The sequence below is a fragment of the Pantherophis guttatus genome, chromosome 1, assembly GCF_059756535.1.
Source record: "Pantherophis guttatus breed Tessera chromosome 1, ASM5975653v1, whole genome shotgun sequence".
Taxonomy (NCBI): Eukaryota; Metazoa; Chordata; class Lepidosauria; order Squamata; family Colubridae; genus Pantherophis; species Pantherophis guttatus.
The window spans coordinates 101932435-101951586 of NC_142063.1; the positions used below are offsets into that span (position 1 = coordinate 101932435).

At 35.3% G+C, this 19152-nt stretch overlaps 1 protein-coding gene across 1 annotated transcript in view; it reads left to right on the plus strand.

Annotated features, from left to right (window-relative positions):
- The window catches only part of OTOG (otogelin), a 93978-nt gene that overhangs the window by 17142 nt on the left and 57684 nt on the right, over positions 1-19152 (plus strand). The window contains exons 11-23 of the mRNA XM_034418640.3: positions 526-635; positions 1772-1897; positions 2235-2343; positions 4747-4793; positions 6108-6253; positions 9328-9460; positions 10382-10559; positions 11965-12089; positions 13059-13271; positions 14198-14363; positions 15184-15258; positions 16304-16344; positions 16654-16804. Coding sequence (XP_034274531.3) covers positions 526-635; positions 1772-1897; positions 2235-2343; positions 4747-4793; positions 6108-6253; positions 9328-9460; positions 10382-10559; positions 11965-12089; positions 13059-13271; positions 14198-14363; positions 15184-15258; positions 16304-16344; positions 16654-16804 — 1620 coding nt within the window. The remainder of the gene's footprint in view (positions 1-525; positions 636-1771; positions 1898-2234; positions 2344-4746; positions 4794-6107; positions 6254-9327; positions 9461-10381; positions 10560-11964; positions 12090-13058; positions 13272-14197; positions 14364-15183; positions 15259-16303; positions 16345-16653; positions 16805-19152) is intronic.

Below are 19152 nucleotides of genomic sequence, written 5' to 3' on the forward strand. Positions count from 1 at the left end.
GTCAGCTTGAGTTCGAGATGCGAGCGTCATGTGATGGGGTGAGCTCCCATTACTCGCTTTATCTCCTGCCAACCTAGCAGTTCAAAAGCATGCAAATGCGAGTAGATAAATAGGTACCACTTTGGTGGGAAGATAACAGTATTCCGTGAACCTTGGTGAATAGTCATCCATGACCACAGAAAGGGTCTTTGGATAATGCTGGCTCTCTTGGCTAAGAAAAGGAGATGAGCACTGCCCTGGAGTTAGACACGATTGGATAGGGGAAATCTTTACCTTTATTTTTAAAGCCACTTTATCTAAATTTAGGTGTTGTGAATTATTCTGAATATCTTTCCCAAAACACTACAACATTGCTTTTATAATCTATTCTTTTCATTTTGTGCATTGCTCAAAATAATAATAAAATAATGCATACTATTATTAATAATATCTCTGGATTGTTAATAACAATATTATTAATATTACCATACTGCTCTCATATAAAAATAGAGATAGTGATGTTATGTTAATTGTAATGTTTTTAAGGTCAGGCATTGATAATACCACTTGGTGTCGTGCATTAACCGAATATGCAAGGACTTGTGCTCAAGCAGGAAAACCACTCCATGAATGGCGGGCTCATTTTGAGCAATGTGGTAGGCAGTGAAGGTTTTCAGAATATTTTCCAGTCTCTGTAGTTTCCTATGTTTTTCTCTCCCCCCACCCCGCAATTAGTTTTCATATTCTTAATCAGTTCAGCTTTCACTAAGTTTATAATATTTAAATCCTGACGTTTAAATTGCTATATTTACAGAGAATGGTAATGATTAGATAAGTTAGTAGCATACAAAACCAGCGAGAACCACATTTCTGCATGTATTGTTATAATAGAGAAATAAATAAAATTTGTATACCAGATCAGAAAGTTTATACAATATTTCATAATATAATATCAAGTTAGGAATAAGACATTGATCCTGTCTCATAATAGCAATAGCACTTAGACTTATATATCATTTCATAGTGCTTTACAAACCTGTCTAAGCAGTTTAAAAAGTCAATATATTGCCCCCAACAATCTGGGTCCTCATTTTACCGACCTTGGAAAAGATGGAAGGCTGATCAACCTTGAGCTGTTCAGAATTGAATGATTTTCATTCCCCCCAAAAGTAGGAAATCAATGTTCTGCTGAAGTGTTCAGTGCTTATATATCATATATATCTTATCTATTCCTCCCATCATATCAGCTGCCCAGAAGCAGTGCACAAGGACATCTGGGAAAGTGAAATTCTTGTATCTATTATCCTTAGCTCCATTCAACAATCCTTCTTCTTGCACACCCAGACTTTAAGATTACAAATAATTTAAATTATGAGATTATGGGAGGCACATAGAAGGAAGATACAACTACTGTGTGTTGTGCACCAAAATGAGGGCAGTGAGAAAAGAAAAGTCTTATGGACTTATTTTTGCACAAGTCTGTAGTATCTTGCAGACATTGTTTCAAATGTTAGGCAGATGACTTTATATTTGGTTCACCTGTAATTTTGGAAAGCATTTTAGATACAAAATAAAATCTACATCTATGATTGGTTGCAGGGATGGAAAAGGAAAATAACATATCATTTTTAAAACCAAAAATGCATTCAATATTAAAAAAAAAAATCTCAAGGGACATTAAAGCCTTAATGGATTTATAGAGGCATAAACCTTTGAACAGAACACTTTTCTTAAATTAAACTGAAACAATAGCATAAATCAGGTAACATTCCCTATGTCTTCTGTTTTGCAGTTGTTAAATGCGAGGAGCATCTTGTCTACAATGAATGCATTGACTGTTGCCCATTTTCCTGTCGCCAAAAAACTCACTGTGTTGACAGTGAACTTCCCTGTGTTGATGGATGCTATTGCCCAGATGGTAATATGGCTATTGCGTGGGTGGCATTCTTGCAAATCTACAGCAGAATAGCTAAAAAGCTATATTTCAAGAGCTTGCCACCCAAGTTAATGTTGTTAGTGAAATTGTAAATTGTTATGGGGATAGATGAAATCAACCTAAGGAAATTATAGGAATAATCCAATGCCCTGGTGTGTTTGAAATTGTTCATATTTAAAACATTTTGCAGAACCTTAGTGCTAAATTATAATATTGTGCATTGTGAAGGAATTTTTAAAAATACTATGCAGTCAAAAATATGTTGTTACCAATCACATGACTTGATAATTTTCTGCCTACTATTGAATATACATTCTAGGCCTTATTTATGAAGACAGATTATGTGTGAGGCCAATTGACTGCCCTTGTGATTACCATGGAACTATCCACAGAACTGGTGCAGTTGTTCAAGAGGAATGCAATAACTGGTAAATAACTTCCTAAAAATTTTATGCATGTTTTGCTAACTTCATTCAACGAAATATATTACTATTGCACAAATAGTTGTTAAAGTCATATGGGTTTGTAAATTACATTTCCAAGGTAAGGAAGTTTCTTCCCATAAATATTTAGCAAAATTCCATAGCATTGGAAATTTTAGCTTACCCTGACTCTCAAAAAATTATTCTCTGTGGGAAAAGCTTGAATGTAAAGTTTATAACATGGTACATAACAAAACCAGGGATGCTTTTCCCTGCATCTTAGGGTAACTTTCCTGTATTGTGCTTCCATTTCCTTAATTGTTTTCTTTACAAAAAAAAAAAGTATTTTAAGAAGCCAAAATGGAATGCCTCTACTTTTGAAATGATAGCACTTGCAGACCTCTGTATAGAAACATACAAAGCTCACTAAGTGGTACATTCTCCTTTCAAGAATGTAGAAAGTTTTTGAATTCCATAGAAGTCAAGATCCTTAGTATACAGATACATACTAAGAATCGGGGTGAAATGCTGCCAGTTTGGACTGGTTCTCCAGAACCGGTAGTAAAAAAAATGCTACCAGTTCTGGAGAACTGGTATTTCTGAGGATTAGCTCTGCCACGTGATTTATATTCGCTAGAAAGCAGAAAATCCTGCTTTCTAGCGAATCTAAATTGCGCGGAACAGCTGTTCCCCCCTCTCGCTGTTCTACTTACCTTTGCAGACTCAGAAAAGGCTTCTTAATTCAAAAAATTCCTTTTTCAGCGCTGTGTGGTAGCACCTGTGGTGTACATGCACATGAAGTGCATGTTTGGTGCGCACTGCGCATTTGGTGTGCACCACACATTTGGCATGCACCACGCATTTGGCGCCCACCACGCATTTGGCGCGCACTGCCCATGCGCGCATGAAGCGAACCGGTAGTGAAGCGAACCGGTAGCAGACTTCAGAGCATTTCACCCCTGCTAAGAATGTATCTTAAAGTATAGGGTCATTTGGATAGTAAGTAAGTAGTAGGAAAATCAGTCAGTGAAAAAACAAACAAACTTTATTCGAATAGCTGAGAATTACTTCATTCCCAGCGTCTTTCAACTAAATTAAAGCAAATTCTTCCCAACGCAAATTCCTCAGTCCTATCACAAACCTTTATTCAGGTAAACTGCCAAAGGCCTTTCTTGGCAAACATTCAGAAGTCACAGATACAAAAATAAATGCAAGACGTAGATGAAGAAGATGAAGCTACCAACGCTGTTTTCCAGCAAAGCCCAAATGCCGTTGCCGGTCTGTTTTAAGCCTTATGGGAGGGGCCAATCATCTCTTGGCCCTACTTATGAGTTGTCCTCTTTGCTTGAGCTGCTCTTGCCTTCTGGCAGCTCTTCTCATGCGTGCACTAGGAACAGGCTCCTCCTGTTCCTCTGCCTCACTACTATCAGTCTCTGGAGACTCGAGTCCGCACCTGACTCCCTGATGGCCCTGGCCCCATCCCTGCCTCCGACGCAGAGCCCTCATCCGGGCCTTCCCCAGCCTCCAGGACTGGCCCATGTTCTTCCTCAGCCTCATCACTGTCCAACTCCGCTGCCAGCTCTGCAGGCTGCTGGCGGACCACAACAATTCTCTTTCATCTAAGAAAATGTTGTTGAATGTATTATTATGAACATAAGAGAAGCAGCCACATTCTCTGAAAGAAAAAAAAATGCAAGAGTGCTTCGGAACCAGGAACAAGATTGGTAATCCCACCAATTGTCTCAGTTAAAAATTGGATAATTCTATGGGTTGCTTTTTAATTTTTAATAATATACACTACACAAAATCACCAGTGCTGAACCTTTTTATGTTGCAAACATAAAAAGCGAGTTTTTACAGACTGTAGGGTCTGCTGTGGAAATGTTTAAGATTGCTTGGTAGATTATGTTATAAATAATTGTATTCTATATGCATGAATTTAAAATTGTACTTTTCTTATATCTATATATTTATCTAAATATCATGTTATTGTGTTTGATGCCTAGATTGCACGCTCGAAGAGTAGTCTTTGAAAGAAACTTTATCTCTCATTAAAAAAACATAATATATCTATGATGTAATATCCTTTATTTTGAACACTTTGTGACAAAAGAAATTCATTCTTGTTCTTGTCCCAAGCATGTGTAACCTCCTCCTTTAATCAGATTGCAAACAAGGAATCCATAGATACCACAATATATTTCGTGAATATGAAAAGATTTCCTATTTATTTCCATTAGCGTTTCCCTAGTGTAAATTATTTTCTGAGATTTATAGCATAAACTCAACCAGAAATCCTGGTTCAGCTTTGGTTTCTGACGTTTTATGACAATATATGAGGCTTTCAGTATATAGTTTAGTGTAATACAATGGCTACTTTCTCAATTCTCAATTCTTTTTCTCTTTCAGTACATGTTCTGGAGGAAAATGGATTTGCACTAATCTTACTTGTCCAGGTACATCAGTTTTTCGATAATTCATAGAAACCTTTCTAGCTTGGAATATTAGTGGCAACATTTTTTGCAAGTTTTCTCAGCTGTCACCCTATTATTGTAAATTGGTATTTGTTTCTGACTTTGTTTCTGTCTTTTATAAGCTGTAGCTATCTACTTATTAACATAATGTCTAAGTCTGCAGTTTAGCTCCACTCAATTTATGTTCATTTCATGTACCATGTACCATTCATTTCATTGCTCAATGAGAATATGCAGAGCCCAATGTTACAGAATACCCATGGTCAGATCTTCCAACTTAAAAGCAAACCAATCAAGCCTTTTAAAACCTATTTAACCTTTTCTTTGTGCATTATTTCTTAATGCCTCATTTTCCAAATATAAGTCATATTCTGTCCCCTCAACTTCTGTGAGCTTTCACTTGGTGCCATAATTGTGCTGTGGATTTTTTTAAAAATCCCTTCAATTTAATGCTTTAATTCTGGAAAACTGCCAAGGACTGGGCTTAGATCATTCCCCTAAAAGAGGATCCAACACTCTATTAAAAATCTGGACATAGATATCTTTCACCAGACTAAATACTGTGTTTCCCCGAAAATAAGACCATGTCTTATATTTTTTTTGAACCCTGAAATAAGTACTTGGCCTTATTGCCATGCACTCAAAAGCCTGATTGGGCTTATTATCAGGGGATATCTTATTTTGGGGGAAACAGGGTAGTGAACTATGAATATCTCCCACACAGAAATTCAGCATAAAAATAATATGTACACATGTATGTATTCTTTCATTCAATCATCTCAGATTGTTTGGACAAGCCCCTGCAGTTTTCTTGGCAAGTTTTTCAAAAATGGTTTGCCATTGCCTCCTTCCTAGGGCTGAGAGAGAGTGACTGGCCTAAAGTCACCCAGCAGCCTTTGTGCCTAAGTGGGAATTAGAACTCATAGCCTTCTTCTCACTTTTACCCCATTTTTTCATCACTGCACCAAACTGGTTCCTTAAGGTTTATTTTACTCATATAATAAATAGGGATAGACAATTGCTTTTTTGCATATTTATTTCTTAGGCCAGGTGAGGGAGGATGAGATCTCTTCAGATGTGTGCTATGATCCTGAAACAGGATCTTAAAGGAAATAATCATTTTAAAAAAGATGAAAGGGCTGTATCATAAGCAAGACAGTTGTTTTATTTATCTTTGTAATCCTCGTATCGTTGTCTTGATATCATTCAGCATTTAATATCAAATACAACATCACAAAACATTCTTGTAGCATATTGGGAAAAAAAATCCTTTTTTTTTTCTTTCTTTGTTGCCAGCTCAGTGCTCAGTTTCAGGAGATATTCACTTCATGACATTTGATGGGCGCAAGTTTACTTTTCAGGCATCCTGCCAGTATATCTTGGCAAAAAGTCGTGTCTCTGACAAATTTGCTGTGACTCTACAAAATGCTCCTTGTGGACAGGTGAGCTGATAAAAGCAAGCATGTTGATGGCTTAAAAATTAAGTCATCTTTCTGAGAAATACATCTCTTGCTGCTTTCTGATTGAGTGTTGATCTTTGGATCCAATACAGAGGTTCCATTCTAAAGACACAGGCATGGCATGCCATATGGATTTAATGCAGGACAAATTAAAGAAAGAAGTGGTAGATTTTTCTGACTTCGGTTCACCTTCTACCAAACATCACTTGCTAGTGGGAAAAATAAACACTATTTGCCCTTCTTAGCCTGAAAGGCAGGAGTAAGCAAGTAGAGGCAGGTATTTAAAATAGTTTTAGCTGCTGATTACAGTAGTGGCCAAAATTGTGGGAAAAAAATATTTTCTAGAACTAGCTAGTAACACCAGGTTTTTTTGGAGTAGTACCATAAAATTATATATCAATGGAAAGATACTTTAATCAAGAATGTAATCCAATAACCTTTATGAAGGATTTGCTATTAGAATAGCAGTTACAGTATAAAGAAGAAAAGTAAAACAAGTAGAAAAAATGATCACCATAGAACAAAATGAGATATACAAAAATTATCACCATAGAAAAAATGAGATATACAAAAATTATTGCATCAGTTAATACTTAGTTGGGTAACCTTTAGCATGAATTACGGCCTTACAACGTCTTCCCATGGAGTGAACCATGTCTTTTAGTTCTTCAGCTGTTATAATGTGAAACCAAGATTGAATGATTACTTCTATTAACTGGGTTTTATTGCTGGGTCGCTGCTGATTAACAAGTTTCTTTAGTTGGCTCCATAGATTTTAAATTGGGTTAAGGTCTGGGCTATTCCCAGGCCATTCCAGCAGTGGAGTATGATTATCTTGAAACTCCAAAAAATGTGGTGTTATTAGCCATTGAACCTCAAAAATACACTTTTCCAAAAAGGTTTCCACAATTTTCCACAACATACTACTGTATGTTGCCAGGTTGCAGATATGGATATCTGCTCAGTGTTGCCTTGAATCACAAGATGAGTGGCATAAAAATTTGATAAATAACTCAAATAATAAAGGAGTGCGAAACACATGTCTGAAACAAGCTCAGCTGAGAGTTCACCTATGAAGAAAAAAAGATGCAGAGTGAAATGGGGAAAAACAATGATGAGCAGGCTCTCTCTGTGCAAGAGAATAGCAATACTAGCAGTGGCTGCCATAGATCATAGTACCTGGAAGTGGCCTATGAAGAAGCAAAATAGTATAAGAATAGGTAATATGGACCTCCCCTCCCAACATCGTAAAAATACTTTAAAGCAGCGGCCCCTAACCTTTTCGGCACCAAGAACTGGTTCCATGGAGAGAGGTTTTTCTGCAGACCAGAAGGGTCATGGTTTCACATGCTGCAGATGGGGCTTTGCTTAATTGTGTGGCCTGGTTTCCAGCATGCCGCGGCCCAGTGCTAATTCAGAGACCGGGGGTTGGGGACCCCTACTTTAAAATATAGCCCTGAGAAATCCCTTATTGTCAGGAGAACCAGAAAATTTATACTGCATTTATTGGTAACAGAACCAGCAACACAAAGGTGTGGTAGAATCCATTTCTCCTTCCCACTTTAAACATTTGAAATGTCAAGCCTGTTCCTCAAAATAAAACAGCAGAATTATCTTGACTTCAAAAAATGAAACAGAACACGTCTTTCTTCTCGTTAGGTTTTGATAGTATTGGTTTTCATTTAGCTACTCTTATTTACTTGAGGTGGATGGTTTAATCATATTGTGCTGCTCCTTTATGCTCATCTAGTTTTAGATTCCACTTTTTATTGAACAGTTTTAAAGTGTTTCATAGACAGTCATGTGATTTCCAGATAAAACTATTTGGGTCTACAGTGATTTCCTTTCATCATTTGACTCTGTATTTCAGATTGAGGATATGTAATAAAGCAGACTGTCTTCCAGTGAAGCATGTCTATCACCACTTTCTAACTAGTTGACCAGAAAGGTATAAAAATGGAATGATAAGATCTGGAGGCAGTAATTACCTGAGGTAGCTTAAATTATTCTAGGAAAAAGGAGTTTTTACAATAGAAACTCAACATGCTGATTTGTGAAAGCTAAAACAAGCTGTAATTTCAAATATTTGGCTTCGAGTTATTTACGAAAAATGATACTTTAAAAAAACTTAATAAGAGCATAATTTCAACTAGAGATTGTTGTTTGAAAAAGAGAACTCAAAATGATTCCAATCCTTGCATAGAGTAAAATATTTACTCATAAAATATTTTTTTGAAATTAAATTAATTTGTAAAAGTACATTGCCAGGAAATCTAAAAAGCAAGTTCGGATGTACAAATTTCATAAATTTTCTAAACCTGAGGGGGAAAAAAGGAAGTGAAGCTTTTTGTGTTTTGTTGGTTAACATGGCTAGAATTATTTTATAGTTAAGGTATTTGCATCTAGAAAGTACTCCATAGTTCTCAGTAATGCTACAGTATGTCCATTATTGCATTCATGGCTTGTTTTGAATTACTCAAACATTACTTTGACACAACAGCAACCTTTATAACTAAGTATAACACTGATATCAGATTCCCATGTTTATTAAGGAGAGAATTTGCTGGTGGCCTATGACTCTTCTGACTGGCCTTATTTACCCCAGGCATGCAAGCCTTATTCTAGGTTTGTACTTCCCCATTCAGGAGTGATGTGGAATCTAGGGGTCCTCGTAGACTCGTAGATCCTGTTCAAAGAACGGGTGGCAGCTCTGGTCAAGTGGGCCTTAGCGCAGTACAATCTGACATACTAGTTGCACTTCTTTGTGGATCAGGAAGCCCTCTAAGCATTAACTCACACTGTTGTCACCTCATGGTTCAGCTATTGGAATGTTTTCTACATGGCAATGCCTTGAAGACTCCTCAGCAGCTTCAACTGGCATAGAATGTAGCAGCACAAGCAGTGGTAGGTTTGCCTCGGCCCACTCATGAAACACTTTTACTTCAAGAGCTGTACTGATTGACAGTTTTTTTCCCCCTAATGTGGTTCTAATGCTTTTTATTATCTATAAATTCCATTTTATTTTAAGGCATTGTTTGTTTTCATCATCTTTCTAGAATCATGATGGAACATGTATCCAATCAATCAGTCTTATTTTCAGTCAAGATTTTAGGAGGCAAGTAACTCTGACCCATTCAGGAGATGTTTTGGTACATGATCAATATAAAGTTAATCTTCCATATATTGATGGTAAGTTAGAACAAATTGTAATAAAAATAACATTACAAATATGGACATGTTATGATTTTAGTTATATGTTGTTTGCTATGGAAGTCTCAGGTTTCATGGTTCTCTGTTTGGTGCAATTTAGATCACTTCTTTCTATTTTTATGCTAAATTCTCTATTTGGCCGGAATCAGGGATGAGAAGTGAAGAAATTGACCACTATATTGCAGCAGAAGAAGTCAGTAATAGACCATCATTAAGATAGAAAAAGAGATACTGTATATACTCACAAATAAGCTGAGAATTTTAGGTTCCAAAATTCATCACCCAAACTGGGTTCAGTTAACCATGCATGGCCTTATCTGCAAGTATTATGATAATTCATTCCATGTCATTTATTTTCTCAGCACTGGTTAGGTTAGCTGTTGCCTCTCTATTTTAAAGGATGGATTATATTTTATGTGGTTTTATATTCAAGGATTTATTACAAGGTTTTATATTCAAGTCTATATTACATGCCCTTGTTTGTATCCCAGCTAAGAACCGCAAATGGAAGATTCCATTTTTACTGGTGGAGGAAGTGGCTTCAGCTCAAATCTGAAGGAGCTTGTGTAAAATGAATTATTTTTGGAAACGTTCTATATACCTTCAACATAAATACTGTAATGTCAGTCCTACAGTAAATGATTCCATCCCTTCATCTTTATCATGATGTAAAATATTTGAAGAAGCATCCAAGGTCATTTAAGGCCATCATTACCATCAATGCCATCCATTTGGAAATGAGCTTAGAGTCGGTATAGACTTGAATTAGGGTAAACTTTCTGAAATGTGGAGTCTGTGGAGATCCATCTCCAACAAGCTTTAAGCAAAGGGTAAAATAAAATGAGCATTTCAACAATATTTGCGGTTACTATTGACATATCTTCTATTTTTGTCTTTTAGATTCCTTTGAAATTAGGAAAATTTCCTCTGTATTTTTACAAATTAAATCATACATTGGATTACAAATACTTTATGACTGGAAAGGTTTAAGACTCTATCTTGAAGCTGATGCTCAATGGAAAGATGACACAGTTGGCCTCTGTGGAACTTTCAATGGAAATACTCAGGATGATTTTTTGTATGTACAATCTAGAAATACATTTTCATAAATACTAAAAAAAGTTTTTAACCAGTGCAGTTTTTTAATAAGTAGAAAAATATTGATTGTCATTCAATCATTATTAGAAGAAAGGAAATAGTCACATTTGTAAGCAACCCATTTGAAGTGATTTTGGGTGGTGGTCTTGGGTGACAAGAAAGTTAAAATGGTGCTTTTAAGGCTCACTGGTGCCCTAAGCCCTGACAAATCTTGGTGCCCCCTTATTATTACTTTTTTTTTTTTTTTTACAAATCTTCATTGGTTTTTTTTTTCTTTCTTAGCTTTGTGGTGCCCCCTTTGGGCCTGGTGTCCTAAGCATGCCTTAGTCTGCTTAATGGTTAATACACCACTATGTTACAGTAACATAGTTAATAATTGTTTTGCAGGTAAGGTGAAACAGTTCCCCAACTCACAGATGGCAGGCATTACTTTTATTTATTTTTATTTATTTATATTTGAATTTATATACTTAGCTCATTTATATACTTAGCTCATACTTTGTCATTGTCAGCAATAATTTGGCAAATCTATCATGCAGTCTGTTGCAATGAAGAAGGGTCCTACACGTGGCTTTTTTCCTTAATCCTAAATATTTGGGCCATTGTTCATATACAGAGTTCTGAACATTTCTAAATATTTGACTCACCTCTTCAAATACAGAACTTTTTTTGTTTTGGTAACCTCCAGATCAAGAGTTTCAAATGTTCAGGTAACAAAACTTGTTAGTTCCCCCTCCCCGCCAAATCTCTCAATTTCTGATTAAGAGACAAAACTCTGGTGACAGCAAATTGGCTGCATTTCAGTGAACTTTTTCTCTAACAGAACTTCATCAAGTTTTCATAGAATACTAGAATGCTAGGATTGTTGTAACATAGTTTGAAAAACTTGTTCTAAATAGTTTTGAGTGGTGTTTCTGAATCTTATGAACTTTAAGATGCATAGACTTCAACTTTGAGTAATCCCCATCCTGCATGGAGAATTCTGTCCATGCATCTTAAAGCCGCCAAGGTTGAAAAACACTTGTTTAGAGCAATGGCTACATTAGTATTTTTCAATTCCTTCAATTTAAATTTAGAAAGGTCACACTTAGTTATAATTGGATCGCCTAACTTTTAATAAAATGAAATATTTTTGCACACAAACTCAATGCAGAGGATATATTGTTTAACTTGTTAAGTAGTATTTTTGTAGGGATGTACTTTTAAAATATAAAACATTATATAATGTTTTATAATAAGGAGATTTATAGATTCCTGATACCAGGATCACACAACAGTCAACTATTAATGTCACTGTATGCATCCAATAATTGAAGTATGTGTTTTTAATTGATGTTACTGCTTATTTTCAAAACCAATTATTTGCTAAAAATCAATAAAAAAAGATCTCCAGTTGGAGTGCCAGAAACTACACCTCAGCTTTTTGGAAATTCCTGGAAAACATCATCATCCTGTAGTCCTGGGTATGACAGTACATCAATAGATCCATGTGATGTTCATTTACAAGCAGGTGAGTATGTCTATGGAGAGTAATAATGAGAAAATGTTTAATGTTTAGGGTTCATTTTGAGCTTCTGAAATTGTGATGTTTGTATGCAGGCACTTAATCCTTAAACTCAATCACACGTGTTAACAAAATATTTAAGATAACCCAGGCCCAAATATATATGTTAACACAATATCCTTATAAGAACAAAATGACAGTTTCTAATGCTCTGCTCATGGTGCTCTATGTAGCACTATGGATATTTATTTAAAAGGTACAATTACCATTTATTTTTAATTTCTGTTGCATTCGGTGTTGTTGTAATTCAGGCCTTGAATAGTTTATTTCCTTCTATGAGTAAGCTAGATAAATGAATTCTAAATTGCCCAAAATCATTAAAAAGTACTGTACTTTGAAAATAAAAATAATAATTGCAAAATGCCTTGCACTTTAGGTTCCTGAGTAAATTCTTTCCTTGTTGTAGCTCCAGCAAAACAATAGAGGTTTAGAGGTTACATTTTTGTAATACTATCTGAATTGCAATATTATTAGTATTTTTATGTGAAATAACAGTAAGTTCAGCCATTCAGTGATTAATTGTTGAAGCAGGTCATCCTAATGTATAGGGAACTTGCAGCCCTTCAGATATTGCTCAAAAAGAATTCTCAGCATTCCTTATAAATGATCATCTGATAGAGGTAGCTTATATCTCTGCAATATGTCTAGTATGATTCTCACAGTGCTCTAAATATGAATAAAGAATGGTCTGTATGAAGAACAGAAGGAGAAAATATTTATGGTGATTGCAATTCAAGTGTTCTTGAAAAAAATTCAGCACAATTTGCGTCTACAAGTTCCATCAGTGATGGTGTTGTTTATCAAAGAAGCTGAAACAGACATTTTTGTTCCCCAGGTTAAAAAAGGCTTTGCGATGCTTTTAAATTAAAGGATCCCACACTAAAACCTGGTTATTTCTATTTATTACTTTGACAGCTGCTTATGCAACAGAAGCTTGCAGCATCATTACCAAAGAACTCTTTGCCCCATGCTATACATATCTGAGTCCTCTCCCCTATTTTGAACAGTGTAGAAGAGACACCTGCAAATGTGGGCAGATCTGTATGTGTTCCGCTCTCTCCCATTATGCCCATCTGTGCCACAGATTTGGAGTGGAGATCAATTTCCGGAGTAGTGTCCCAGAATGTGGTAAGTTATTTTTCAATATCCAAATTTAACAACTGTCCTTGGATTTAGCTTTGTCATGACGGAATGTCATGACAGAGCTAAATCCTGTGAAGTGATAAAATACCTCAACTTAATGTCTTTGCTTGTTTCCATACAGTTGTGGGCATCAATAGAAAATTATGTTAGAGCTCTTCTATGAATTGTTGCAGTTAAAGATTTCTTTCCTGTCTTTCTTACATTGATTATATCACAGTATGGCAAACACGGAGTGCAAGGAAGATGAAGGCTTCTTTCATCTGTAAAGTGATTGGAAGTGTTATGTGGTACTTGTGTAAATGCAAGATGTTTTATCATGTAGTGCTCTGCTCCTAAAATAAGAAAAAAGCCTCTGTATTGGAGGTGACTTTTTATAATGGCAAGACTGGGAGAGCTTAGTTCTCAGGGCCACAAGTGGCTATCAAACCCATTATTGTGTCTCCCAGATTAAGATTAGGCCAAACATTTCATCACAAAACATTCCCGAATCAGCCTGTTCTGAGATGTGAACCTGCTGTTGTCAAATTCTGTTGTCAAACAATTATTGGAATATAATTGCTGAAAATATAGGCACGATTTCTTGCTATTTTGAGATGAGAGCTATGCAGAAATCACCCTGTAAAATCTAAACAAGTGTTCAGTACTCATCCCTAAAACTAGGAGGAAAAAAAAAATAAGAAAATGATTCAAATCTACACTGAATGTTGAATGCAATAAACCATGCAGATTTTAATTCATGTAGCAGCATAATTCATTGCTAATGAAACACTTTATTGTGCTAAAGTCCTGTGCTTTACCTAAAATTTGCTGGATCCAACTTCTAAATAAGCATACATAATATTTAGTAATTCAGTGAATGTGTGTGCATTTGGTTTGTAACATGAGAAGTTTTCTTCTTCTCATTTGAGCAGCTCTTTCATGTGAAGATACAAAGGAATACAGTACTTGTGTATCTACCTGTGGTAGGAGCTGCCGAGCATTCTCCGTGCCAGAGGCATGCGATGGTGACTGTGTCGAAGGCTGCACCTGCCCCTCTGGAATGTATCTGAACATCAAAACTGACAGATGTGTGCCACAGTATGTTGAATTATGTTGATAATATTTCTTTATAACTGTATGTTTTCAGAACTAAGTGATTAGCAGAAAAAATCTTCAAGCTTTCACATAAATGGACCTGAAAAACAAATTTCTAATGTATTGAGTAATTGGACAGAAAGCAACGATGAGCACAACAGACAGTAATGATTCCACATCCTGCACTGTGCCAAGTTGGAGATGTGGTCCCTCACTCTTCTTGCTTTCCGCTTCAAACAGCATTAGTAGAGTTTGGCCATTAATGTCATAAATAATTATATTTATCTCAGGAGACAAATCTTTTCTAAAATTCTAATGAAATACTCCCCAAATATAATTTATTTTATGATAACATAACATGGATTTTATTAGCTAGTAATTGTATTGGTTAGAAGTGAATACCAGTTAAGTTACATCAAAAAATAATTTCTGTAGGTAGGAAAAATAGCATTGATTGATTTTTCCAAACAGGATGCTGCAGTTAAGCTTTACTTGATTTGACTAAGTCTGTAGTCATTGTATCCTTTTTTTTTCTGGATTATGTGAAGACAGAAGCATATTTTATTATAATTTCTGATAGGGAGAACAATGTTTACATTCTATCTTTTTTTTAAAAAATAGCATTTTAAAAATAAAAGTACATATGGTACTTATGTGCTATCATTTGTATATCTGTAACTCATCTTACTTGGCTGTACATAGGATTTACTTGCTAGTAAAGCACTCTAATATATAATGCTTGGTTGGAATGCTTTAATGTTAATGTTTCTAGCCATATAAATTATATACCAATATTCAGTACTTGCTTTCATTTTCACTATAGAAATGAATGCCCTTGCTATTTTCATGGTATTGACTACCCCCCTGGAGAAAATATAATCACATCTTTTGGAAAGTGGTAAGTTATTCCCCTATTTCAGATAGTTTCCAATCAAAGTTTACATATGTCTTATTTTCCACTGACTGGGATTTATTTATTTATCATATTTCTTAACTGCCATCTCCTTCAGGATATGGTTGGATGCTGAATTTTCTTCAGAAAACTTTTTCTGTCTGTGATTTATTTTTCTTTTTATTAAAGAAAGAAAGAAGAGATTTATATGAGGCACCATGTTGCCAAAGGCTAAGCTTCTCCCCTCCCCCCATTTCTCATCACAAGGTGGTTGGGATGACTGGTAGTAGGAGTCTGAGATAGGATGGTTGCCAAGGAGGTTTAGTTCTCTAATATCTTCCCAATCCAGCCACTTCCTTCTTTACCTCCTCAAATACTTTTTGTAACTTCCTTTTATTATTGATTGTGCTGTCATGATTCAAATATGCTAGATATTTTCAGAAATCTTGTTCATTCAGGATATCCATTTTATGTTTAAATATTACCTTCTATTCTAACACATAACGTTGGACAACAAAGATTTTGCTTCCTGAACACTTTTGGGTGTATCTTATAGATATTTGGCTGTTAATCACGAAAATAACCGGTAATTTAACCTGTCACATACATTTATAAAAAACTATTTTTTACACGATGGCACCAGGGCACCTTTCATTGGCTGTGCTACACACATGAAAGAAACGTGAAAACATGGAATGTTGTTGAAGCACATCCAATACATCAAGTACAATTTGAATATCTGTGGAGCTCTAAAAGTAATGGCTTGGTTGCTTAGAAGGCAGCTTGGATATACCAAGTACTGTTTGTTACATATATGAATAGGACAACCATGCAAGAAAGTCGCATTACATTAAAAAGAAATGGCCACTCTAAAAGAGTTTGGTTCCACAACCGAAAAACGTGTCACATCAATCATTTGTTGATTTTACAAAACTATTTTTGCCTCGGCTTTACATAAAATTTGGACTGATGAAAAAGTTTGTGAAAGCTAGATTTTCAACTTCTTAAAAAATGTCTTTATTTTTATTTATTTATTGCAATTTTCCCACAGCCATTGCAGAAATGGGATGATGAACTGTGAAGACAACACTGGTATGTAAAGTAAAACAAAAACAAATTTAACCCAGATCACTTTTCTCCAAACCTTAGTCTTTTGCATACTTGTGTATAATCTATATGCAAGAAACTGGACCAGGAATAATTTAAGAAAGTACCATTGCGACTAAACCAATTTATGATTTTGGTGAGAAATATGTTAGTGATACAGGTAATAGCCATATACTCCATCGTTATAAAGTTGTGTAATCCTCTTAAAATATGTTACTGCTAGGGCTCTGTATTGAAGAAATTTATAGAATATAGAAAATTGACTATGACATTATCTATGTTGTATTTTTCTAGATCACAATTGCCCTGAAGAACAAATCTATGTTAACTGTAGCAATTCACCAACTATGGAATTTGGCAGAGAGAGAACTTGTGAAAATCAGCTGCTAAATATTACTATGTCTGCACAACTTCCATGCTTTTCTGGATGCATGTGTCCCACTGGGTAAGTAAAGAAACATGCAGATAATATTTAGTCTATTTTTATCATGTAACATAGCTTCTACTCCATCAGCACATACAAAGTGCATACAAATTCATGTATGATTTCCCATTCCCTTTTAAATAATTGACAACCTTTAATGAGCATATTCAGTTCCAGATCTAAGGAACAATTTCTCTCTCTTGCTCACCTTTCTTACATTGAGACAACATAGCACGCAGAATGGGACAACTTGCTATGGCCAACTTGCCATGGCCAACTCACCACAGCCAACTCACTGCAGGAGAATTCGCCACAGCCCACTTTAATTATTTAAAATAAATAAAAAAATATTTTAATTTTTGTCATTTACATTTCATTCTGTACCTTTCTTTAATGATTCTATTCCACTATTTTTTTTGTTATTACTGTAACTCTTGTCCTGCAGCAAATTGTCCTGTGGTGGGTTGACCATGGCAAGTTGTCAATGGTGAGTTGGCTGTGGCAAGTTGGCTGTAGCGAGCCATGGGAAGTTAGCCATGTTGAATTGTCATAGACCCCACAGCACGAGGCAATATAACCAAATCAAAGTTTAAGCAGCACAAATATCTATCTACAATACTTAATATTTATTCCTTCACATCCTTTGAGTTTCAATGGCTATCTCTTTAAAGCAAGATATTTCCTTCCCATTAATGTTGGGATATGGTTACGTTGGTGAAGCTTTATGTTTTTCTACTCACCACAGAGTTATATTTTATTAAAAGTAGTTTGCTGGAAAATTATGATTTTAAGTCCTGAACTTTCTACCTTTGTAGTAGTTCTAAAGAAGGGAGAAGAGAATATGTGTTTATATCTACAAGCCCTGCACAGAGAGATTGGTTTTCACACATTCACAAAATCAGTAAACACTGTATCTGGTGCTGCAGGAAGTATATATTTTGTGTTTTGTATGTTGCTTCCCATTAGTTAGGGTACTCCATGAATGTCAGTATCTATATTTAATGTTCCGTCTCTGTCTAAAAATAAAAACTCATTAAAATCATAGATACAGTTTTATCCTACCAAGGTGCCAGACATGTTCCTTTCATTCCCTTGAGCTGCTATTTCTGGCAATAATTAGCACTGATTTTTATGACAACATTAATGTTTGTTCATCCTTATTTTTCTATTGAAAAGCAGTAGCTTTTCAATGAATCCTGCTTCTTCTTAGAAATCACATCTATGTCATGATTAGCACATCTATGTCATGGTTGGATAAAACAGAAAAATACCAGTTAAACTATGTTTTCAGGATTCCTGGTTCTTTAACTTTTGGGAGTTAAAGTCCCCAAATCTTAAGGTTGCCAAGTTTGGAAACCCTTTGCCTCAAGGAGTAGAAAGAACAGCAGTCTCATCTGCTACATAGTCCTGTAATAAAGCACTGTGGTAAACTTCAGCACAATCAAAGTTCTATATACATACATCCGGGACATAAATTGTTTCAACTTCTACCCTCAAAACGACGCTATAGGGCACTGCACTCCAGAACAACTAGACACAAGGACAGTTTTTTCCCAAATGCCATCACTCTGCTTAACAACTAATTCCCACAACACTGTCAAATAATTTACTAAGACTGTATTACTATTCTTCTTCTCTTCCTTACTAGTATCTATCTTTGCCCATTTATTACTATAACCATGTTGCTTGTATCTTTCAATTTATATTGTTTTTATTTGTTTCCTAGTACGATTCGATAGCTTATTAGTAACCTTGACTATCACTAAGTGTTGTATCTTTTTATTCTTGATGAATGTATGTTATTCTCCTTATGTACACCGAAGGCATATACACCAAAGACAAATTCCTTGTGTGTCCAATCACACTTGGCCAATAAAGAATTCTATTCTATTCTATTCTATTCTATTCTATTCTATTCTATTCTATTCTATTCTATTCTATTCTATTCTATTCTATTCTATTCTATTCCATTCCATTCCATTCCATTCCATTCCATTCTATCAAAGTTTAAAATAACTCTGAGGATAGAAGATACCTTAAGTTCCTCTCTGCACTCTCAATTTTGAATATTGCAATCATCACTAGTACTCATCTAAAAATGAAATATTGAATCCTCTGTGGAAATCTGTATGTATGCCTGTTTTGCTCTAAATGTTTTTCTTTCCCTCAATTTAAAATATCTTCTCGAACAGATGGCATAACAGATCAAATAACTTGTAAGAAGCTTAAATAAATTCCTGGAACATTTGCTAAAAAAAGAAAAGACAAAAAAATCATCACTTTGTAATTTACCCACAAACACACATACAAAAATAATTTTAATGGAATCCAAGAATGTCTCTTATCGATGGCCAGAGAGAATTAGGGGA